The following is a 24,658-nucleotide window of genomic DNA, read 5'->3' as shown; positions in this document are numbered from 1 at the left end:
CAATGGGATTGGGAAAGCCATAAGGACCACACTCCACTTTGTCTAGTTTATGGATGGATGAGTAGAAAAATAGGGGAAGGAAACAAACAGATAAAGGTACCCAGTGTTCCTTTTTTTTTTTTTAATCATCATTTTATTGAGATATATTCACATACCATGCAGTCATACAAAACAAATTGTACTTTCGATTGTTTACAGTACCATTACATAGTTGTACATTCATCACCTAAATCAATCCCTGACACCTTCATTAGCACACACACAAAAATAACAAGAATAATAATTAGAGTGAAAAAGAGCAATTGAAGTAAAAAAGAACACTGGGTACCTTTGTCTGTTTGTTTGTTTGTTTCCTTCCCCTATTTTTCTACTCATCCATCCATAAACTAGACAAAGTGGAGTGTGGTCCTTATGGCTTTCCCAATCCCATTGTCACCCCTCATAAGCTACATTTTTATACAACTGTCTTCAAGATTCATGGGTTCTGGGTTGTAGTTTGATAGTTTCAGGTATCCACCACCAGCTACCCCAATTCTTTAGAACCTAAAAAGGGTAGTCTAAAGTGTGCGTAAGAGTGCCCACCAGAGTGATCTCTCGGCTCGTTTTGGAATCTCTCTGCCACTGAAGCTTATTTCATTTCCTTTCACATCCCCCTTTTGGTCAAGAAGATGTTCTCCGTCCCACGATGCCGGGTCTACATTCCTCCCCGGGAGTCATATTCCACGTTGCCAGGGAGATTCACTCCCCTGGGTGTCTGATCCCACGTAGGGGGGAGGGCAGTGATTTCACCTTTCAAGTTGGCTTAGCCAGAGAGAGAGGGCCACATCTGAGCAACAAAGAGGCATTCAGGAGGAGACTCTTAGGCACAAATATAGGGAGGCTGAGCCTCTCCTGTGCAGCAACCGTCTTCCCAAGGGTAAAACTTATGGTAGAGGGCTCAACCCATCAAACCACCAGTCCCCTATATCTGTGGTCATGTTAGCAACCATGGATGTGGGGTAGGCGAATACCCCTGCATTCTCCACAGGCTCCTCAAGGGGGCACTACATCTTTTTTTTTTTCCTTGGTTTTCTTTTCTTTTTTTCTTTTTTTTTAACTTTCCCTTCTTTTTGAAATCAACTGTATGAAAAAAAAAGTTAAAAAGAAAACAAAGATACAATAAAAGAACATTTCAAAGAGACCATAACAAGGGAGTAAGAAAAAGACAACTAACCTAAGATAACTGCTTAACTTCCAACATGTTCCTTCTTTACCCCAAGAAAGTTACATAATATAGTAACATTTCTGTGAACTTGTTCCTACTATATCCATCAGAAATTAACAGACCATAGTCATTTCTGGGCATCCCCAGAACGTTAAATAGCTTATCTGTTCTTCTTGGATTATTGTTCCCCCTTCCTTAATTGCTCTCTACTGCTAGTTCTCCTACATCCTACATTATAAACCATTTGTTTTACATTTTTCAAAGTTCACATTAGTGGTAGCATATAATATTTGTCTTTTTGTGCCTGGCTTATTTCGCTCAGCATTATGTCTTCAAGGTTCATCCATGTTGTCATATGTTTCACAACATTGTTCCTTCTTACTGCCGTGTAGTATTCCATTGTGTGTATATACCACATTTTACTTATCCACTCATCTGTTGAAGGACATTTGGGTTCTTTCCATCTCTTGGCAATTGTGAATAATGCTGCTATGGACATTGGCCTGCAGATATCTGTTCGTGTCACTGCTTTCTGATCTTCCGGGTATATACCGAGAAGTGCAATCGCTGGATCGAATGGTAGCTCTATATCTAGTTTTCTAAGGAACTGCCAGACTGACTTCCAGAGTGGCTGAACCATTATACAGTCCCACCAACAATGAATAAGAGTTCCAATTTCTCCACATCCCCTCCAGCATTTGTAGTTTCCTGTTTGTTTAATGGCAGCCATTCTAACTGGTGTTAGATGGTATCTCATTGTGGTCTTAATTTGCATCTCTCTAATAGCTAGTGAAGCTGAACATTTTTTCATGTGTTTCTTGGCCATTTGTATTTCCTCTTCAGAGAACTGTCTTTTCATATCTTTTGCCCATTTTATAATTGGGCTGTCTGTACTATTGTCATTGAGTTGTCGGATTTCTTTGTATATGCAAGATATCAGTCTTTTGTCAGATACATGGTTTCCAAAAATTTTTTCCCATTGAGTTGGCTGCCTCTTTACCTTTTTGAGAAATTCCTTTGAGGTGCAGAAACTTCTAAGCTTGAGGAGTTCCCATTTATCTATTTTCTCTTTTGTTGCTTGTGCTTTGGGTGTAAAGTCTAGGAAGTGGCCGCCTAATACAAGGTCTTGAAGATGTTTTCCTACATTATCTTCTAGGAGTTTTATGGTACTTTCTTTTATATTGAGATCTTTGGTCCATTTTGAGTTAATTTTTGTGTAGGGGGTGAGGTAGGGGTCCTCCTTCATTCTTTTGGATATGGATATCCAACTCTCCCAGCCCCATTTGTTGAAAAGACCATTATGACTCAGTTCAGTGACTTTGGGGGCCTTATCAAAGATCAGTCGGCCATAGATCTGAGGGTCTATCTCTGAATTCTCAATTCGATTCCATTGATCTATATGTCTATCTTTGTGCCAGTACCGTGCTGTTTTGGCAACTGTGGCTTTATAATAAGCTTCAAAGTCAGGGAGTGTAAGTCCTCCCACTTCGTTTTTCTTTTTTAGAGTGTCTTTAGCAATTCGAGGCATCTTCCCTTTCCAAATAAATTTCATAACTAGCTTTTCCAAGTCTGCAAAGTAGGTTGTTGGAATTTTGATTGGGATTGCATTGAATCTGTAGATGAGTTTGGGTAGAACTGACATCTTAATGACATTTAGCCTTCCTATCCATGAACATGGAATATTTTTCCATCTTTTAAGGTCCCCTTCTATTTCTTTTAGTAGAGTTATGTAGTTTTCTTTGTATAGGTCTTTTACATCTTTGGTTAAGTTTATTCCTAGGTACTTGATTTTTTTAGTTGCTATTGAAAATGGTATCTTTTTCTTGAGTGTCTCTTCAGTTTGTTCATTTCTAGCATATAGAAACATTACTGACTTATGTGCATTAATCTTGTATCCCGCTACTTTGCTAAATTTGTTTATTAGCTCTAGTAGGTGTATCGTTGATTTCTCAGGGTTTTCTAGATATAAGATCATATCATCTGCAAACATTGACAGTTTTACTTCTTCTTTTCCAATTTGGATGCCTTTTATTTCTTTGTCTTGCCGGATTGCCCTGGCTAGCACTTCCAGCACAATGTTGAATAACAGTGGTGACAGCGGGCATCCTTGTCTTGTTCCTGATCTTAGAGGGAAGGCTTTCAGTCTCTCACCATTGAGTACTATGCTGGCTGTGGGTTTTTCATATATGCTCTTTATCATGTTGAGGAAGTTTCCTTCAATTCCTACCTTTTGAAGTGTTTTTATCAAAAAGGGATGTTGGATTTTGTCAAATGCTTTTTCAGCATCTATTGAGATGATCAATTGATTTTTCCCTTTCGAGTTTTTAATGTGTTGTAATACATTGATTGTTTTTCTTATGTTGAACCATCCTTGCATGCCTGGAATGAACCCCACTTGGTCATGGTGTATGATTTTTTTAATGTGTCTTTGGATTCAATTTGCAAGTATTTTGTTGAGGATTTTTTCATCTATGTTCATTAGGGAGATTGGCCGGTAGTTTTCCTTTTTTGTAGCATCTTTGCCTGGTTTTGGTATTAGATTGATGTTAGCTTCATAAAATGAGTTAGGTAGTGTTCCATTTTCTTCAATGTTTTGAAAGAGTTTGAGTAAGATTGGTGTCAGTTCTTTCTGGAAAGTTTGGTAGAATTCCTCTGTGAAGCCATCTGGCCCTGGGCATTTATTTGTGGGAAGATTTTTGATGACTGATTGGATCTCTTTGCTTGTGATGGGTTGGTTGAGGTCTTCTATTTCTTCTCTGGTCAGTCTAGGTTGTTCATATGTTTCCAGGAAATTGTCCATTCCTTCTACATTGTCCAGTTTGTTGCCATACAGTTGTTCATAATATCCTCTTATAATTTTTTTAATTTCTTCAGGATCTGCAGTTATGTCACCTTTTTCATTCATTATTTTGTTTATATGGGTCTTCTCTGTTTTTGATTTTGTCAGTCTAGCTAGGGGCTTGTCAATCTTGTTGATCTTCTCAAAGAACCAACTTTTGGTGATATTTATCCTCTCTATTGTTTTTTTGTTCTCTATGTCATTTATTTCTGCTTTAATCCTTGTTATTTCTTTTCTTCTACTTGGTTTAGGATTGGTTTGCTGTTTATTTTCTAGCTTCTTGAGTTGATCCATTAGTTCTTTGATTTTGGCTCTTTCTTCCTTTTTAATACATGCGTTTAGTGCTATAAATTTCCCCCTTAGCACTGTTTTTGCTGCATCCCATAGGTTTTGGTATGTTGTGTTCTCATTTTCATTCGTCTCTATATATTTAGCAATTTCTCTTGCTATTTCTTCTTTAACCCACTGATTGTTTAGGAGTGTGTTGTTTAACCTCCAGGTATTTGTGAATTTTCTAAGTCTCTGATGGTTATTGACTTCTAATTGTATTCCATTGTGGTCAGAGAATGTGCTTTGAATAATTTCAATCTTTTTAAATTTATTGAGGCTTGTTTTATGTCCCAGCATATGATGTATTCTGGAGAAAGTTCCATGAGCACTAGAAAAGTATGTGTATCCTGGTGATTTTGGATGTAATGTCCTGTATATGTCTGTTAAATCTAATTCATTTATCAGATTGTTTAGGTTTTCAATTTCCTTATTGGTCTTCTGTCTGGTTGATCTATCTATAGGAGAGAGTGATGTGTTGAAGTCTCCCACAATTATTGTGGAAACATCAATTGCTTCCTTTAGTTTTGCCAGTGTTTCTCTCATGTATTTTGTGGCACCTTGATTGGGTGCATAGACATTTACGATTGTTATTTCTTCTTGCTGAATTGCCCCTTTTATTAGTATGTAGTGGCCTTCTTTGTCTCTCAAAACATCCCTGCATTTGAAGTCTATTTTATCTGAGATTAATATTGCTATACCTGCTTTCTTTTGGCTGTAGCTTGCATGAAATATTTTTTTCCATCCTTTCACTTTCAGTTTCTTTGTGTCCCTGTGTCTAAAATGAGTCTCTTGTATGAAACATATTGATGGTTCATTTTTTTTGATCCATTCTGCGAATCTATATCTTTTAATTGGGGAGTTTAATCCATTTACATTCAACGTTAAAACCGTGAAGGCATTTCTTGAATTGGCCATCTTATCCTTTGGTTTATGTTTGCCATATTTTTCCCTCTCTCTATTAATATACTTTATTGTACCCATACCGAATCTCTTTAGTACTGAACCTTTCTCCAAGTCTCTCTGTCCTGTCTTTGTTTCTCTGTCTGTAGGGCTCCCTTTAGTATCTCCAGTAGGGCAGGTCTCTTGTTAGCAAATTCTCTCAGCATTTGTTTGTCTGTAAAAAATTTAAGCTCTCCCTCAAATTTGAAGGAGAGCTTTGCTGCATAAAGTATTCTTGGTTGGAAATTTTTCTGACTCAGAATTTTAAATATATCGTGCCAGTGCCTTCTCGCCTCCATGGTGGCTGCTGAGTAGTCACTACTTAGTCTTATGCTGTTTCCTTTGTATGTGGTGAATTGCTTTTCTCTTGCTGCTTTCAGAACTTGCTCCTTCTCTTCTGTGTTTGAGAGTGTGATCAGTATATGTCTCGGAGTGGGTTTATTTGGATTTATTCTATTTGGGGTTCGCTGAGCATTTATGATTTGTGTATTTATGTTGTTTAGAAGATTTGGGAAGTTTTCCCCAACCATTTCTTTGAATACTCTTCCTAGACCTTTACCCTTTTCTTCCCCTTCTGGAACACCAATGAGTCTTATATTTGGACGTTTCATATTATCTATCATATCCCTGAGGTCCATTTCGATTTTTTCAATTTTTTTCCCCATTCTTTCTTTTATGCTTTCATTTTCCATTCTGTCATCTTCCAGGTCACTGATTTGTTGTTCAACTTCCTCTAGTCTTGTACTATGAGTGTCCAGAATCTTTTTAATTTGGTCAACAGTTTCTTTAATTTCCATAAGATCATCCATTTTTTTATTTAGTCTTGCAATGTCTTCTTTATGCTCTTCTAGAGTCTTCTTGATTTCCTTCATATCCCGTACTATGGTCTCATTGTTCATCTTTAGTTCTTTGAGTAGCTGCTCTAGGTGCTGTGTCTCTTTTGGTCTTTTGATTTGGGTGCTTGTGCTTAGGTTATCCATATCGTCTGGTTTTTTCATATGCTTTATAATTTTCTGTTGTTTTTGGCCTTGTGGCATTTGCTGAACTTGATAGGTTTCTTTTAGGGTTTGTAGACCTATTGAAGTCCTTATCTCTAATTTATCCGATCTACAGCTTTGTGGAGTACACTTTCTCTAACTAACCAGCAGGTGGCGTCCACGAGCCACCTGTTCTCCACAAGCCAGTTCTCCCCTGCTTAGCTTTTTTGGTGAGTGGGGGAGTGTGTCTTGTGGGGCCCAATTGGTGTACCAAGCTTGCGTGTGTAGTTGGTGTTGCCTGCCCTGTATGTGGGGCGTGTTTCTGGGCAGTCGGGCAGGGAGGGTGGCCCTAACAATCAAATCTCCCTGATGATCCTAGAGTTTTAAAGCTGCTGCAATAGTCTAATCCTTCAGTTCAGTCCTGACACAGTTTGTCTCTGCCACTGACCCACAAGTCTTTGGTATTGGCGTATGGCTCCTGAGACTTGCAAGTGGGCCCCTCTTCCAGGCTGTGCACCCCGGGTCCTCTGTTGAGGGATGACTGTGCTATGTCACAGGTGAGTGCCGTCCCCCCAGGGCAGTTCTGGGCTGCTGGGCTGTGTAGGGAGGCTCCCAGTCTGCTCAAATGATGGCTGAATGGGGCTTTGTTAATTCACACTGCTCCACCTTCCCAGCTCTGGGACAATCAGCTGAGGTTGCAGGGAAGGCTAATGTCCACGCCCAGTTTTGTGGTGTGTGCCTGTTATTTGAAGCACTTCCGTCACACTGGGTTGTCTGGGGCAGCTCTGGGCTATGGGGCTGGCGATGGGCAGGAGTGTTTCCTGTCCACCAGGATGGTGGCTGTGAGCGGACACCCCCCTTTTCTTGGGAAGTTGTGGTGTTTAGTGAATTTTCTCAGCCACTGGATTATTGCCTTTTGTCTGAGAGCTCTCTTAGTTCTGCTCTTGACTTGACGTGCCCAAATTGCAATTCTTTGAAGCTTTCTGTATTGGGCTTCTTAGAGTAATTGTTTTAGAAAAAGAAAAAAGGATTAAAAAAAAAAAAAAAAAAAAAGGCCCTCCTCAGAGATCTAATGGGTTATTGAAATGCTAATAGACAAAGCAACCAGGGCCATTAAGGAAAGGTCCACAGGGCAGAGAGATCAGCTTTTCTTCGGGATTTGCATATGCGCCTGAAGGCCTGAGCTCCGCCCTTCCCCTTTCTGTGTTCACCAGAACTCCAAAAATCCTCTGCTTTTATTTTGGAGTTTTTCGTGTTATTTTTTTTTTTCTATGCCTGTCTCCTCTCTGCTGGGCTGGCAGCTCTCAGATTCTCTGGTGTCTGGTCTCAGTCTATCTATGGTTGGAGTATGGATCAGTAGAATGAGTTTCCGAGAAGGGCTACCACTGCAGTTCTCCCTTCTCCTTCCCAGAGCTGGCAGCCCCTCCTCCCACGGGACTGAGCCTGGCAGGGAGGGGCGCGGGTCCCCTGGCCGCAAAAACTTACAGATTTCGCTGATCTCAGCAGTTCGACATTTTCATGAGTGTTGTATGAAGTATGCCCAAAGACAGATTGCTCTGTGGTGTCCAGTCCACGCAGTTCCTGGCTTTTTACCCACTTTCCTGGAGGAGTAACTAAAACTTACAGCTCACCAGTCTGCCATCTTGCCCCGCCTCCCCCAGTGTTCTTTTTTACTTCAATTGCTCTTTTTCACTTTATTTATTATTCTTGTTATTTTTGTGTGTGTGCTAATGAAGGTGTCAGGGATTGATTTAGGTGATGAATGTACAACTATGTAATGGTACTGTGAACAATTGAAAGTGCGATTTGTTTTGTATGACTGCGTGGTATGTGAATATATCTCAATAAAATGAAGATAAAAAAAAAAACCATATGTGAGAGTAGAAAAAAAAAATAAACTGAGCTTTATAAATCTTAGGGGTTCAATCAAAGATAATTTGAGTACAGAAACGTACAAGAAACGAACAGCTCCCTTGTCAGAAAAGATCCTGGCTATTCATTAACACACCCTGCTCAGGCATTCCTAGCTCTACGAATATTGTCCGTGATAATCTTTCCCATACAAATAGAAAACAGGGAGATATATTGTTGTGACTTTCCTTCACTGAGGCAAAACATTGGTTATATTATCTTTTATGCCAATTTCCTGAATGTATATATTAGACTCTGGTAACTATTAGTTTCTAGACCATTGTTGCAAAGCCAAATGTTTAAAAAAAAAAATGAAGTCAAGTTAAAGATTTCAATAAAGTTTAATGAAGAACAAGAAAAAAAAAAGAAATGCATACTATTTTGATTGTTAGAGAATTCATATGTATGCATACAAAAGAAATGGTGCAATAATAGCAAAAATTACAAGAGTTAAAATCTTTGCTTTTTTTTTTCTTATGGAAAGGTTTGGAAATCTATGGTTGCATGGGATTTGGTCATAAAACCTCAGTTGTGCTTTCCCAGGTGACTGCCAAAGGATGGCCATCATGGCCAAACAGGTACTTCTGGGCTGGAAGGAGGTGGTGGTGTGCTGCAAGGGCATCAACATTTCTGGCAACTTCTACAGAAATAAGCTCAAGTACCTGGCCTTACTCTACAAGCACATGAATGCCACCTGGTCCCATGGCCCCTACCACTCCTGGGTCTGCAGCCACATCTTTTGGTGGATGCTGCCCCACAAGACCAAGCATGGCCAGGCCGTCCTGGACCACTTCAAGGTGCCTGATCGTATCCTGCCCCACTATAGCAAGAAAAAGTGGACGGTGGTTCCTGCTACCCTCAAGGTTGTACGTCTGAAGCCCACACATTTGCTTACCTGGGGCACCTGTCTCAAGAGGTTGGCTTGAAGTACCAGGCCGTGACAGGTACCCTAAAGCAGAATAGGAAGAAGAATCCCAAGATCTGTTACAGAAAGAAGATGCAGCTCATGAGGCTATGGAAACAGGCCGAGAAGAATGTGAAGAAAATTGACAAATACACAGAGGACCTCAAGACCCAAGGACTCCTGGTCTGAGCCCAATTAAAAAAAAAAAAAAAAAAAAGAACTCAGTTGTAATTCTTAGCTAGTTCTTAGCAAGTTAGCCTATCTGGGTCTATTTTCCCATCTGTAAAATGGACTACTATCAACAACAATACTAAAATTATCATTATTATATGGTTGATATATGTAACATTTATTATTATTATATGGTTGTTGATAGGATTGAATGAAAAAAAATACATGTGAAAGGACTTTGTAAATAACATGCTACAAATGTTAGTATTATTTTTTCTGCTTTTACTCAGAACTACTTATTTTTACATGGAGAAGTGGATTCTCATGTTATGATAGGAATTAGACTTGAAATTTGAAGCAAACCCAAGTTAACATCTGAGCAGTGTGGAATACTTTTGAAGATGTATTATTGAAACGGCAGAGAATAATCTTCAGAAAGCAAGGTTATTCCTTCATACAAAAAAGTAAAGACTATTCTGAAGCCTTGTTGGTGGACATTTTAAAGTACAATGGATCAATTAATGTTAATAGTGGACTGTAATACTTTGCATTTGTAATTTTATAGACAACTCACTTTCAAGGGTATGTGATATTTTTGGCAGATTATGTACATTGAATTCTAGTACATGTTAGAATTGTTTAGTGATTTTAACTTACTGAAAAAGTTCTTCTGGATCTTGAGTATAGGAATTGATCTTTAGAAAAAGATGCTTGAAAATTGCAAAATGTTTTTCCATTATACTTTTTGTATTCCATTACTCCTAGCAAAACTCAAGAGAACTGTGTGTTCTTCAGGACTACGTTGAAAAGTCGTTTACTTGAGAGTTTTTAAGGGGTATTCAGGAATGGACTAGTCTTCCAAATTTTGTGAAAAAAATTTCTTTTCTTTACATACCTGTACCTTTTAGATGGTTTTTAAAAGGCACTGCTCTTAAATGTAGGGCGCTACTCAATTAGAGCCAAGAGACAAAGACTGCATGCTTGACCAAATTACTAAAAATTTCTTCTATTTATATACTGAGGGGGAAGTATCTTATCACTGGTCTATAAGAGACTGTAATTCTTTTTAGAACTGTAGAGCAAATCCAGGTAGTTCATATTTAACCCCTGTTGTCCCTTAATTTACTTTCAAATTCTCATAGTTTATAAAATCATGAAAAGAAGGCAACATGAGTAAATTCTAAATTTGAACTCATGGGATGGTTCTAAATAATGGATACAGATTTAAAAAGGAAGAAATAGGGCTTATTATCATTATGATTCTTTTGTTGTCTATGAGAAAGCACTTTAGATTTTTCTGCAGAGTAAAAAACAATTCAGATAGTCTCCAACAGTATGAGAAACAATGAAGCAATAATTTATTCCAAACTTCAATCTTAATGATGAATTTAAAAAATGTATGGACTTGGAAAGTTTTTCACTTGCCTACATTTTCACTGATTCAATCTCTACCCATGTATTTCATTCTGTTCCAGGCACAGTCATTTGCTATTGGCCTCTCATTTATTCACTCTTAAAAAAAATGAAGATATATTTCCTGTAAGCCAGTACATAAAATCTCAGTTTTTATTCATAACTTCATTTGATTAGAAGTGACTGTTATGTGGTAACTTTTTAGTTATTTCTTAAATCAAAGAAAAAGTAGGTAACTTGAAACAAGTTGCTGGTTCACTTTTTTCAAAGTCCTTATATTTTACATTATAATTTCATTTGTATATCACATTTGGATACCCCTCTTCCACCACAAAATTGAAATGATAATCTAAATAATGATAATAAAAAAGAATGATTATCAGACCACAATAAAAAAATAAATTAAAAAAAGAATGCTTATCAGGTTTGATAGCCTTTTGTCTTTTAGGATAGAGGCATGTTGACACATGCTGATTTTCAGGCAAAAAACTGTACCAACTAATATACAGAGATTTGGCAATTTTGACAGCTTACATAGAAGTGAGATAATTATCTTGGCAAAACACTAAAAAATACTGACAATATAATTTGTAAGTACATTTTAACAATCTCCTGTTTTTATTGAAAACATTCTCCATTACTTACATTGAAACAAAAATCATGTCTTGATGAATGTAATTTATGTTAACAAACTCTTATTAAAGCAAATTAAACATTTAATTCTTGGTATCTATACTTAGTATTCTTTAATACTAACAAAGATTACAGGTGTGCACTGAAGGAAGATTATAAACTCTTATGTCTAAGCTCCTCTCATCAGTTAAGAAATAATATACTTTATATTGAAATATGCATTTATTTGAAGTTTTGACCCAACACAGTGGGTCAAGGTTTTGACAATATTTACTTTGCTGCATTTTAATTCCAAAAGGGCCATATGTGAAGATATGCTGCTGACCAAGTTGACTATGTTTCTATAATGCTGTTTCAGTAAAAAGTTATATTAAAATACATTGATATATAAAATAGTTACAAAATAAGCTACAATCTTATAGCCACCGAATGGTAAAAGTCTGTAGCTAATACATTTGGATAAATAACTCGAGTCAGCAGCAAAGTGGTTAAACATTTGTGATTTGATTTTATCTCAGCATGGAATGTGGTTGGAGTGTCCCACTTCTAACAACTGTTTGCTAAGTTAAGGCTTTAGTGTTTACACAGTGTTGAATGAAGCAGCCTGGTCACCAGATGTGATTGCTTCCCCAGATTATCGTTTTTTTTTCAGTCAGATCACTGTCCTAATGGTTCCTGTTCCAACCTTCTTCCTCAGGACGTCCACCAGCCTTTCCAACCTAAGTTGGGGGTAAGGACGGAGTGGGAGTGAAAAAAGAAAATAAAAAGTATGATTATTGTTTGGAATGTTTTGGATCAAAAAGGACAGTATTTGCCAGTGACCAAGCAGTCCTGGTAGTCATGTTAAGAAATAAAGCTTTACTATAAGGGAGAGAAACTGGTGCAGTGTGCCAAGTACTTGAGGTTAAAAATCAACAACAAAAAACTTTAACCCAGATCCTCAGATTATGTCAGCATTAGATGCTACATGAAATATGTAAAAGTTAGAATAGCAAAATAAATGTGGAGCAGTTTCAAAGTGATTTTTACCTAAGAGTAGCACATATTTCAACAAAGAAGTACTAGCAATCTTACACCTGTTACTTAGCTAAATAAGTGAGACACTGGTTGGTATACTGTACAACTCTTATGCATTAAATTTATTTATTTTTCAGAGTCATCTGATGAAAATAAAGCCAGGAGTTAGGTGGAAAAAACTTCATGTCACAGTAGCATGCAGAAAATTTAAATATATACAAATGATTTGACAGTAATAAAACCAGACTTTCTGCACTACAATAAAAAAGAAACTTCTGTTCCTGAGTTCTAGAAATAAGCTAGGAATTGTTCACATCCTTTAAGGCTTTTTAGTTGAAGAAAAGTAATTTTTTTAGTGATTAAAAATCATCAAATAAACTGAAAATATAGACAAAAGTTCAAAAGCCCATTCTGCAGCTTTCTTAGGCTACTCTATGGGAGGGAGATCATGTTCATGTAAATCAACGTGTTTTGTTTGACAAAAGATGATGGACTCAGACCACAGATTTTTTTTTTTTTAATTTTCTCTACTAAAGGCCTGAAGCCTCAACCTAAAATCTTTGATATATTCCTTATAAGTGAAAATCATGTCCAGCAGCTTCCATTCCAGAATTTTCCCTTCTCAAGCACTGTTGAATGACATAGTCTAGTCTGCTCTCATAGTTAGCCTCAATTTATATGAATCCATGCATGAGGGTCCTTTGCAAATAAACACAGCAACGAGTTAGACCCTGAAAAAATAAGGGTTTTCTTAGTGTCATATACACTGGTTTACACTGCTTGAGAATATCAGTAAGGAATGGACTTATCACTGCATACAACACTGAAAACCAGTTCATGTTTATTGGATGATTCTGCATATATCAAGAGTTCCATTAACAGAAAGAAGGAATTTGAAACAAAATAATTCAGTGCATCAAAAATCTTTTCTTTGAGAAATATAATTATTGTAAAATAAAAAGATGAATCTTGCTTAAGTTTAGTTCTATAAATTTCTCAACTATAATTTATAGACAAATATTATACAACCTGTAAAACATCTTTGTAATAGTGGTACAAATATCTGAAGTAACTAGAAGATTCACTGGAAAATTCATTGTATTCACAAATTATTCCATCTTAGTCAGACTTGATAAAAACTAGTGCTCTGAATATTATGCTTCATAGGACTACATAAATCCTTAAAATCAAAGTTTTACTAATTTAAGAATTAGTGAGGAGGAAGAAAAATAGCACTCAATGAATTAGAGAACTACAGTATGAAACACAGAATACTCTTAAGGGAACTGGAGTTTACTGTTAAAATCTGAAAAGTATCTTCAATCAACTGTTAACAAATAGCTCCTAGTAAAGTCTTGAAGAGTCATTAATAGCATTTCTCTGCATATAGTGTTTTTAAAGCCTGAAAATATTAAGTTGGTTAATTATATCCCTTCCCCACAATATAATTTAAGCTATTAACTATTTAAAAACTTCCTTATAATGTAAAGATAAGCTCTATTCAGAATCAATTGAATCCTGAGTTACTGAAATCAAACTGTATTCTTTTGGCGATTCCTTTACAGATAGACTCATCTTTATTCTTTTTAAAAAAATACATTAGGACATCTTTCCATTTAGAACTTTTACATCTTGGTAAGGTAAGAAGTTAGGAGGAAATACTAAAATATCATATTTTGCAATGTCTCTACTATATTTCAACAATTGCTAGATCAACCACATTCTCAGTTTATCCAGGTTGAATGATTTATGGAAATTTGACCTCAGCAATGAGAAAAATGTCAATTTCCAGTTTTGCAAAAGCCTACTGACTTATGAAACACAATGAAGCACCTATTCCCTCTGTAAGGAATGGAGTACACCTGCCAAACGTGGGATGTGCCAACAGGAAGTTAGGTGTGTATGTCTGTTGGAGTACTATGCAGGATTTGCCTGCAGGCTGTTTTTTACTGTCCAAATCAATCAATATCCTTGAAAAAATTATGTAGCTTCCTAAAATAGGTTCCAATTGCTTTAAATATTATTTATGATATTTTCTCCAAGTGCTTCATGAAATAAGGCTAGGATAGGATTAGGATTTCTCCATTTTAAATATCAAGAAACTGATGCATAGTAGTAAACATTTATGCAAGGTTCTGCGGTAAGCCAGTGACAAATCTAGGCCTGGTTTCCTTGTTTTTACTTCAGAGCTATTTCCACTAGGGTTTGAATTACCAGAGACCTACCAATTTCAGGTTATAGCTCAATGAATTGTTTTAATAGCTTCATTACCAGAAACCTACCGATTTCAGATTATAGCTCAATGAATTGTTTTAATAGCTTCAAGTTCTTAAATTAAATTGAGAAAGTGTTGGCTGGTGTATTTCATCTACTATTTTAGAAATAACACATTATTAGACAGCAATCCATGACATTATACACAATTAGGAAATAATAGTTACAATCTATTGTTTGCCATAAAACAATCTCTATATAAATTTGAAAAAAATACTTACAGCTATATTTTAGATATTTTCTATCCTCAGTCAAAACAATATTATTTTCATGTTTTCCATGTAACTGTATTATACATATGTATATACTGTAATGGAATGCATAATTTTCCATCAGTGGATAGCCATAAGTTATATATTAATTTTCCTATTTGGTGTACCTCCCTTTTTCCTCTTAATGACTATTGTGGTATATTTTGAAAGGCAAGTAATAGTTAATGAGTACAGACTATGTGCCAGGAACTATGAGAAGTAATTTATTCATATATTTAATTTTTATTATAACTCTATGAAGTAGATATTATCATCAGATGACAAAACTAAAGGATATAGAGAGTAATTTGATTAAAGCCATAAGCTAGTGAGTTTTGGAGCTGGGATGTGTTTCTAGGACTACCTACGAAGTTCCTGATCTTTCTAACATGCTATGTTGCTTACAGTTTTTAAGGCTTATGTCTGAAATTTTGTTGGCCTGAATTACTCATATTGACAAAGGGACATCTTAATAGAAAGAAGTGAAAACAGGACAAATTCTTCATTAATCAATTGAATTTTACCAAAGTAAAAATCTCTATATCAATTCCACCTTTGAAAATAATATTTGTATTTGTCAGTGTGAAACTAGAAGAACTCTTATTGACCAGAGATACTTTTCTCTCCAGAAAAAGCATTCCTACTATTTAGGCAATGAAGTCACCCTATGAAATATGCTTACTTTTTTTTTTTTTCAAGGAGAAAGAACTAAGAAATCTAAGAGAGATGGCTAATAATCATCCCTCTACCAGACAGGGCAGAAAAGCCACTAAAAATGCACATAAACATGCTCAGATATACACGCTTATAAAAGAATATACATACTAAAGAACATACATGTATATACCCATAAATAAGGGAATATTAAATGAAAAAAAGAATGAAGCTGAGAAAAGAAGAATATTCACATCTGAACCATGCAATATTGACATCTTAGCAATACGAAGTCTTCCAAACTATGAACACAGGATATCGTTCCACTTATTTAGGTCTTGTTTAACTTCTTTCGGTAATGTTTTTTAGTTTTCAGTATACAAGTCTTCCTTCTCCTTGGTTAAATTTATTCCCAGGTATTTTCTTTTAGATGTTATTGTAAATGGAATTGTATTCCTGATTTCCTTTTCATTTTTATTACTGGTGTATAGAAATCCAATGACTTCTGCATGTTTATCTTGGATCCTGCAACTTTGCTGAATCTGTTTATTAGTTCTAATTGCTTTCTTGTTTCCTTTTTTGGGGGGATTTTCTATATATAAAATGCATGCCATCTGAAAGTAGGGAAAGTTTTACTTCTTTATTGCCAATGTGGATGCCTTTTTTTTTTTTTTCTTTCTCTTGCCTGACTGCTCTGGCTAGAACTTCCAGTACAAAGTGGCGACAGCAGGCATCCTTACCTTGTTTGATCACAGGGGGAAAGCTTTCAATCTTTCACCATTGAGTATGATATTTGCTGTGGATTTTTCATAAAGGCACTTTATCATGTTATGAAAGTTCCTTTCTATCCCTAATTCTGAGTGTTTTTTATCATGAAAGGATGTTGGATTTTGTCAAATGCCTTTTCTGCGTCGATTAAGATGATCATGTGGTTTTCCCCTTTCATTCTATTAATGTGGTATATCAAATAAATTGATTTTCTTCTGTTGAACTATCTTTGCATTCCTGGAATAAATCCCACCTGGTCATGGTGTATAATCCTTCAATATACTGTTGGATTTCGTTTGCTAGTATTTTCTTGAGGATTTTTGTATCTATATTCATAAGGGATATTGGTCTGTAACTTTCTTTTCTTGTGCTGTTTTTATCTGGCTTTAGTATCAGGGTAATGCTGGCCTCATAGAATGAGTTAGGAAGTAATCTCTCCTCTTCTATTTTCTGGAAGGGCTTGAGAAGGATTGATGTTAAAGCGTCTTTAAATGTTTAGTAGAATTCAGCAGTGAAACCATCCAGCACAGGACTTCTCCTTGTTGGGAGGTTTATAATAACTGATTTAATCTACTTACTTTGTTATAGGTCTGTTTAGATTTTCTAATTTTTCTTGCATCAGATTAGGTAATTTTCATGTTTCAAGAACTTTGTCCATTTCATCCAGGTTTTCAAATTTGTTAGCATATAATTGTTCATAGTATCTTCTTATAATCCTTTTTGTTTTTGTAAGTTTGGTAAGTAATGTCCTCACTTTCATCCTCATTTTAGATATTTTTGTCCTCTCTTTTTCTTTGTCAATCTGGCCAAAGATCTGTTGATTTCACTGATATTTTCAAAAAACCACCTTTCGGTTTTGTTGATTCTTTCTAATGTTTTTCTATTCTTTATTTCAGTTATTGCAGCTCTAATCTTTTCCCATATCCTTCCTTCTAACTAACTTTGGGTTTTTTTTTGCTCTTCTTGTTCTATTTTCTTAAGGTGTGAAGTTAGGTCATTGGTTTATGATCTTCCTTCCTTTTAAATGTAGGCATTTAGAACTATAAATTTCCTTCTTAGCACTGTCTTTCTTGCATCTCATAAGTTTTGGCAGGTTGTATTTTCATTTTCAGTTGTCTCATATTTCCTAATTTCCCTTGTGATTTCTTCTTTGACTCTTGGATTGTTTAATAGTATGTTGTTTAATTTCCACATATTTAAAATTTTTCCATTTTTCTTTCTATTACTGATTTCTAGCTTTATTCTGTTGCATTCTAAGAAGATATTTTGCATGATTTCAATTTTAAAAAAAATTTATTAAGATTTGAGTTGTGGCCTAACACACGGTATATCCTGGAAAATGTTCCACATGCACCTGAGAAGAATGTGTATTCTGCAGTTGTTAGGTGGAGTGTTCTATATATTTTCATTAGGTCTAACTCTAACTGGTTAATAGTCTTGCTCAAGTCCTCCATTTCCTTATTGCTCTTCTATCAGTTACTGAAAGTGGGGTAGTGATGTCTCTAATAACTATGGTAGAACTATGTATTTCTTCCTTCAATTCTGTCAATTTTTTCTTCATATATTTTGGAGTTTTGTTGTGAGGTGCATATATGTTTATAGTCATTATATCTTTTTGCTTGATTGAACCTTTTATCGATATATAATATCCTTCTTTCTCTATTGTAATCTTTTTTTGATGTAAACTTTATTTTATCTGGCAATAATATAACTGCTCCTGGTCTCTTCCGATTACTGTTTGCATGGAGTATCTTTTCCATCCTTTTACTTTCAACCTTTTTGTGTCTTTGTACCTAAAGTGAGTCTCTTGTAGACAGCATAGAGATGGATCATGCTTTTTTCAACCACCATACTAATCTCTAACTTTTAATAGGGAAATTTAACTCATTGACATTTAAGGTCGTAATTAAGAAGGAAGAATTTACTTCTTCTGTTTAGCTACTAGTTTTCTGTATGTCTTGTATGTTTTTTGTTACTCAATTACACCATTATTGCCTTTTTTTCATTGTTCTTTTGTAGCATACCATTTTGATTCTCTTTTTTTCCCTATATTTTTAAAATTCAGTTTTATTGAGATATATTCACATATCATATAATCATCCTCGGTGTACAATCAACTGTTCACAGTACCATCATATGGTTGAGTATTCATCACTCCAATGTATTTTTTGAATATTTTCCTTATATCAGTAAAATTAAAAATAAGAATAAAAAATAAAAGTAAAAAAGAACACCCAAATCATCCCCCCTCCCAGCCTATTCTTTTTTTTAAATTAACTTTTTAAAAAATTAACTATTAACTATATATATATATAAAAACATACAATAAAAAACCATTTTAAACAAACCATAACAAGGGAGCTCTCTAATAGCTAGTGAAGATGAACATTTTTTCATGTGTTTCTTGGCCGTTTGTTTTTCCTCTTCAGAGAACTGTCTTTTCATATCTTTTGCCCATTTTATAATTGAGCTGTATGTGCTATTGTCATTGAGTTGTAGGATTTCTTTATATATACAAGATATCAGTCATTTGTCAGATACATGGTTTCCAAAATATTTTTCCCATTGAGTTGGCTGCCTCTTCACCTTTTTTTAAAAGTTCAATTTTATTGAGATATATGCACATACCACGCAGTCATACAAAGAGTACATTCAATTGTTCATAGTACCATTATATAGTTATGAGTTCATCACCAAAATTAATTTTTAAACATTTTCATTACCACACACACAAAAATAATAAGAATAAAGTGAAAAAGAACAATTAAAGTAAAAAAGAACACTTGGATGCCTTTTTTTTTTTTTGCCCCCATTTTTCTACTCATCCATCCAGACACTGGACAAAGGGGAGTGTGGTCCATATGGCTTTCCCAATCACATTGTCACCCCTCATAAGCTACATTTTTATACAATCATCTTCAAGATTCAAGGCTACTGGGTTGTAGTTTGATATTTCAGGTATTTAATGCTAGCTATTCCAATTCATTAGAATCTAAAAAGGGTTGTCTATATTGTGCGTAAGAGTGCCCAGCAGAGTGACCACTTGGCTCCTTTTGGAATCTCTCTGTCACTGAAGCTTATTTCATTTTCTTTCACATCCCCCTTTTGGTCAAGAAGATGCTCCATCCCATGATGCTGGGTCTAGATTCCTCCCTGGGAGTCATATTCCATGTTGCCAGGGAGATTTACTCTCCTGGGTGTCAGATCCCACGTTGGGGGGAGGGCAGTGATTTCACCTTCCAAGTTGGCTTAGTTAGAGAGAGAGGGCCACCTGAACAACAAAGAGGCATTCAGGAGGAGACACTTAGGCACAATTATAGGCAGGCCTAGCCTCTCCTTTGCAGCAACAGTCTTCCCAAGGGGAGGTCCCATGGTAGAGGGCTCAGCCCATCAAACCCCCAACCCCTATGTCCATGAGCACATCAGCAACCATCGAGGTGGGGAAGCCCAACACCCTGCATTCTCCACCAGCTCCTCAGGGGGGCTCTGCATATTTTTTTCATTTTTAAAAAAATTAAAAAAAAATTAACTATTAACTATATCAAAAAAGTAAAAAAAACACAATAAAAAATATTTCAAACAAACCATAACAAGGGAGTAAGAAAAAGACAACTAACCTAAAATAACTACTTCCAACATATTCCTACTTTACGCCAAGAAAATAACCTAATATAGTAACATTTCTGTGAATTTCCTTCCATCAGAAATTAACAGACCATAGTCAGTCCTGGGCATTCCCAGAACATTAAATTTACCCACAATAGCTTATCTATTCTTATTGGGTTATTGTTTCCCCTTCCTTAATTGCTATCACTAGTTCCCCTACATTCTGCATTGTAAACCATTTATATTACATTTTTCAATGTTCACATTAGTGGTAGCATATAATATTTCTCTTTTTGTGCCGGGTTTATTTTGCTCAGCATCATGTCTTCAAGGTTCATCCATGTTGTTATATGTTTCACATCGTTCCTTCTTACTGCCACTTAGTATTCCATCATGTGTATATACCACATTTATTTATCCTGTTGAAGGACATTTGGCTTGTTTCCATCTTTTGGCAATTGTGAATAATGCTGCTATGAACATTGGCATGCAGATATCTGTTCATGTCACTGCTTTCAGATCTTCCGGGTATATACCGAGAAGTGCAATTGCTGGATCGAAGGGTAACTGTATATCTAGTTTTCTAAGGAACTGCCAGACTGACTTCCAGAGTGGCTGAACCATTATACAGTCCCACCCGTAATGAATAAGAGTTCCAATTTCTCCAAATCCTTTCCAGCATTTGTAGTTTCCTGTTTGTTTAATGGCAGCCGTTCTAATTGGTGTGAGATGGTATCTCATTGTGGTCTTAATTTGCATCCCTCTAATAGCTAGTGAAGACGAACATTTTTTCAAGTGCTTCTTTGCCATTTGTATTTCCTCTTCAGAGAACTGTCTTTTCATATCTTTTGCCCATCTTATAACTGAGCTCTCTGTACTATTGTCATTAAGTTGTAGGATTTCTTTATATATGCAAGATATCAGTCTTTTGTCAGATACATGGTTTCCAAAATTTTTTTCCCATTGAGTTGGCTGCCTCTTCACCTTTTTGACAAATTCCTTTGAGGTACAGAAACTTCTAAGGTTGAGGAGTTCCCATTTATCTATTTTTTCTTTTGTTGCTTGTGCTTTGGGTATAAAGTCTAGGAAATGGCCGCCTAATACAAGGTCTTGAAGATGTTTCCCTACATTATCTTCTAGGAGTTTAATGGTACTGTCTTTTATATTGAGGTCTTTGATCCACTTTGAGTTAATTTTTGTGTAGGCTGTGAGGTAGGGGACCCTTTTCATTCTTTTGGATATAGATATCCAACTCTCCCAGCTCCATTTGTTGAAAAGACTGTTGTGTCCCAGTTCAGTGGCTTTGGGGGCCTTATCAAAGATCAGTTGGCTGTAGATCTGGGGGTCTATCTCCAAATTCTCAATTCGATTCCATTGATCAATATGTCTATCTCTGTGCCAGTACCATGCTGTTTTGACTACTGTGGCTTTTATAAGCTTCAAAGTCAGGGAGTGTAAGTCCTCCCAATTTGTTTTTCTTTTTTAGAGTGTTTTTAGCAATTTGAGGCATCTTCTCTTTCCAAATAAATTTGATAACTATCTTTTCCAAGTCTGCAAAGTAGGTTGTTGGAATTTTGATTGGGATTGCATTGAATCTGTAGATGAGTTTGGGTAGAATTGACGTCTTAATGACATTTAGTCTTCCTATCCATGAACATGGAATATTTTTCCATCTTTTAAGGTCCCTTCTATTTCTTTTAGTAGAGTTATGTAGTTTTCTTTGTATAGGTCTTTTACATCTTTGGTTAAGTTTATTCCTAGGTACTTGATTTTTTTAGTTGCTATTGAAAATGGTATCTTTTTCTTGAGTGTCTCTTCAGTTTGTTCATTTCTAGCATATAGAAACATTACTGACTTATGTGCATTAACCTTGTATCCCGCTACTTTGCTAAATTTGTTTATTAGCTCAAGTAGCTGTATCGTCGATTTCTCAGGGTTTTCTAGATATAAGATCACATCATCTGCAAACAATGACAGTTTTACTTCTTCTTTTCCAATTTGGATGCCTTTTATTTCTTTGTCTTGCCGGATTGCTCTGGCTAGCACTTCCAGCACAATGTTGAATAACAGTGGTGACAGCGGGCATCCTTGTCTCATTCCTGATTTTAGTTGGAAGGCTTTCAGTCTCTCACTATTAAGTACTATGCTGGCTGAGGGTTTGTCATATATGCTCTTTATCATATTGAGGAATTTTCTTTCAATTCCTATCTTTTGAAGTGTTTTTATCAAATGGGATGTTGGATTTTGTCAAATGCTTTTTCAGCATCTATTGAAATGATCATTTGATTTTTCTCTTTTGATTTGCTAATGTGTTGTAATACACTGATTGATTTTCTTATGTTGAACCATCCTTGCATGCCTGGAATGAACCCCACTTAGTCATGGTGTATGATTTTTTAAATGTGTCTTTGGATTTGATTTGCAAGTATTTTGTTGAGAATTTTTGCATTCTGTAAAGATTGGCCTGTAGTTTTCCTTTTTTTGTAGCATCTTTGCCTGGTTTTGGTATTAGATTGATGTTAGCATCATAAAATGTGTTAGGTAGTATTCCATTTTCTTCGATGTTTTGAAAGAGTTTAAGTAAGATTGATGTCAGTCCTTTTTTGAAAGTTTGGTAGCATTCCCCTTAAAGCCATCTGGCCCTGGGCATTTTTAAATTTTTTGATGACTGACTGGATCTCTTTGCTTGTGATTGGTTCGTTAAAGTCTTCTATTTCTTCTCTGGTCAGTCTAGGTTGTTCATATGTTTCCAGAAAATTGTCCATTTCCTCTACATTATCCAGTTTGTTGCCATACAGTTGTTCATAGTATCCTCATAATTTTTAAAATTTCTTTGGGATCCACAGTAATGTCACCTTTCTCATTCATTATTTTGTTTATATGGGTCTTCTCTCTTTTTTGATTTTGTCAGTCTAGCTAGGGGCTCGTCAATCTGGTTGATCTTCTCAAAGAACCAACTTTTGGTGTTATTTATCCTCTCTATTTTTTTGTTCTCTCTGTCATTTATTTCTGCTTTATTCCTTGTTATTTCTTTTCTTCTACTTGGTTTAGGATTGGTTTGCTGTTCATTTTCTAGCTTCTTCAGTTGATCCATTAGTTCTTTGATTTTAGCTCCTTCTTCCTTTTCGTTGTATATGTTTAATGCTATAAATCTCCCCTCAGTACTGCTTTTGCTGCATCCCGTAGGCTTTGATATCTTGTGTTCTCATTTTCATTCATCTCTATATATTTAGCAATTTCTCTTGCTATTTTTTCTTTAACTCACTGATTGTTTATGAGTGTGTTGTTTAACATCCAGATATTTGTGAATTTTCTAAGTCTCTGATGGTTATTGACTTCTAATTGTATTCCATTGTGGTCAGAGGATGTGCTTTGAATAATTTCAATTTTTTAAAAAAATTTACTGAGGCTTGTTTTATGTTCCAGCATATGATCTATTCTGGAGAACATTCTGTGAGCACTAGAGAAGAATGTGTATCCTGGTGATTTGGGATGTAATGTTCTATATATGTCTGTTAAATCAAATTCATTTATCAGATTCTTTAGATTTTCAATTTCCTTATTGGTCTTCTGTCTGGTTGATCTACCTATAGGACAGAGTGATGTGTTGAAGTCTCCCACAATTATTGTGGAAATATCAGTTGCTTCCTTTAGTTTTGCCAGTGTTTGTCTCATGTATTTCTGGCACCTTGATTGGGTACATAAACATTTGTGATTGTTATCTCTTCTTGTTGAATTGCCCCCTTTATTAGTATGTAGTGGCCTTTGTCTCTCAACATCCTTGCATTTAAAGTCTGTTTTATCTGAGATTAATATTGCTACTCCTGCTTTCTTTTGGCTGTAGCTTGCATGAAATATTTTTTCCATCCTTTCACTTTCAATTTCTTTGTGTCCCTCTGTCTACAATGAGTCTCTTGCATGCAACATATTGATGGTTCATATTTTTTGATGTATTCTGCCAATCTATATCTTTTAATTGGGGAGTTTAATCCATTTACATTCAACGTTATTATTGTGAAGGCATTTCTTGACCCAGCCATCCTATCCTTTGGTTTACATTTGTCAGATCTATTTTTTTCCCTCTCTCTGTTAATGTCTTTTAACACACCCATACTGAGTATCTTTAGTACTGAACCATTCTCCATCTCTCTCTCTCCTTTCTTTGTTTCTCTGTCAGTAGGGCTCCCTTTAGTATCTCAAGTAGGTCAGGTCTCCAGTTAGCAAATTCTCTCAGCACTTGTTTTTCTGTGAAAAATTTAAGCTCTCCAACAAATTTGAAGTAGAAGTTTGCTGGATAAAGAATTCTTGGCTGGCAATTTTTCTCTCTCAGAATTTAAAATATACACTGCCTTCTCACCTCCATGGTGGCTGCTGAGTAGTCACTACTTAGTTTTATGCTGTTTCCTTTGTAAGTGATGAATTGCTTTTCTCTTGCTGCTTTCAGAGCTTGCTCCTTCTCTTCAATATTTGACAATCTGATCAGAATATGTCTCGGAGTGGGTTTATTTGGATGTTCACTTTTTGGAGTTTGCTGGGCATTTATGCTTTGTGTATTTATGTTGTGTAGAAGGTTTGGGAAGTTTTCCCCAACAATTTTTTTGAATAGTCTTCCTAGACCTTTACCCTTCTCTTCCCCTTCAATGACTCTTGTATTTGGACATTTTATATTATCTATCCTATCCCTGAGGTCCATTTCAATTTTTTCAATTTTTTTCTCCATTCTTCCTTTTGTTCTTTGATTTTCCATTCTGTCATCCTTGAGGTCAC

General features: G+C 35.7%; 2 protein-coding genes and 1 pseudogene across 11 annotated transcripts in view; 2 read left to right on the top strand and 1 right to left on the bottom strand.

Moving 5' to 3' along the window:
- FOXA1 (forkhead box A1) overlaps positions 1–24,658 on the top strand; it is a 177,212-nt gene that overhangs the window by 79,611 nt on the left and 72,943 nt on the right. The window lies entirely within an intron of this gene.
- On the top strand, positions 8,758–9,293 carry LOC119530940 (annotated as a pseudogene).
- The window catches only part of MIPOL1 (mirror-image polydactyly 1), a 521,065-nt gene continuing 507,039 nt past the window's right edge, over positions 10,633–24,658 (bottom strand). For 6 of the 8 annotated variants that reach the window (XM_037834851.1, XM_037834854.1, XM_037834848.1 and 3 more), the window contains one exon: positions 10,633–12,040. In XM_037834851.1, coding sequence (XP_037690779.1) covers positions 11,974–12,040 — 67 coding nt within the window. In that variant the 3' untranslated portion in view covers positions 10,633–11,973. The remainder of the gene's footprint in view (positions 12,041–24,658) is intronic. The other 2 variants (XM_037834849.1, XM_037834855.1) reach the window with 1 other exon arrangement.

The sequence above is a fragment of the Choloepus didactylus genome, chromosome 4, assembly GCF_015220235.1.
Source record: "Choloepus didactylus isolate mChoDid1 chromosome 4, mChoDid1.pri, whole genome shotgun sequence".
NCBI lineage: Eukaryota > Metazoa > Chordata > Mammalia > Pilosa > Megalonychidae > Choloepus > Choloepus didactylus.
This window is presented reverse-complemented; position numbering and strand designations above follow the sequence as displayed.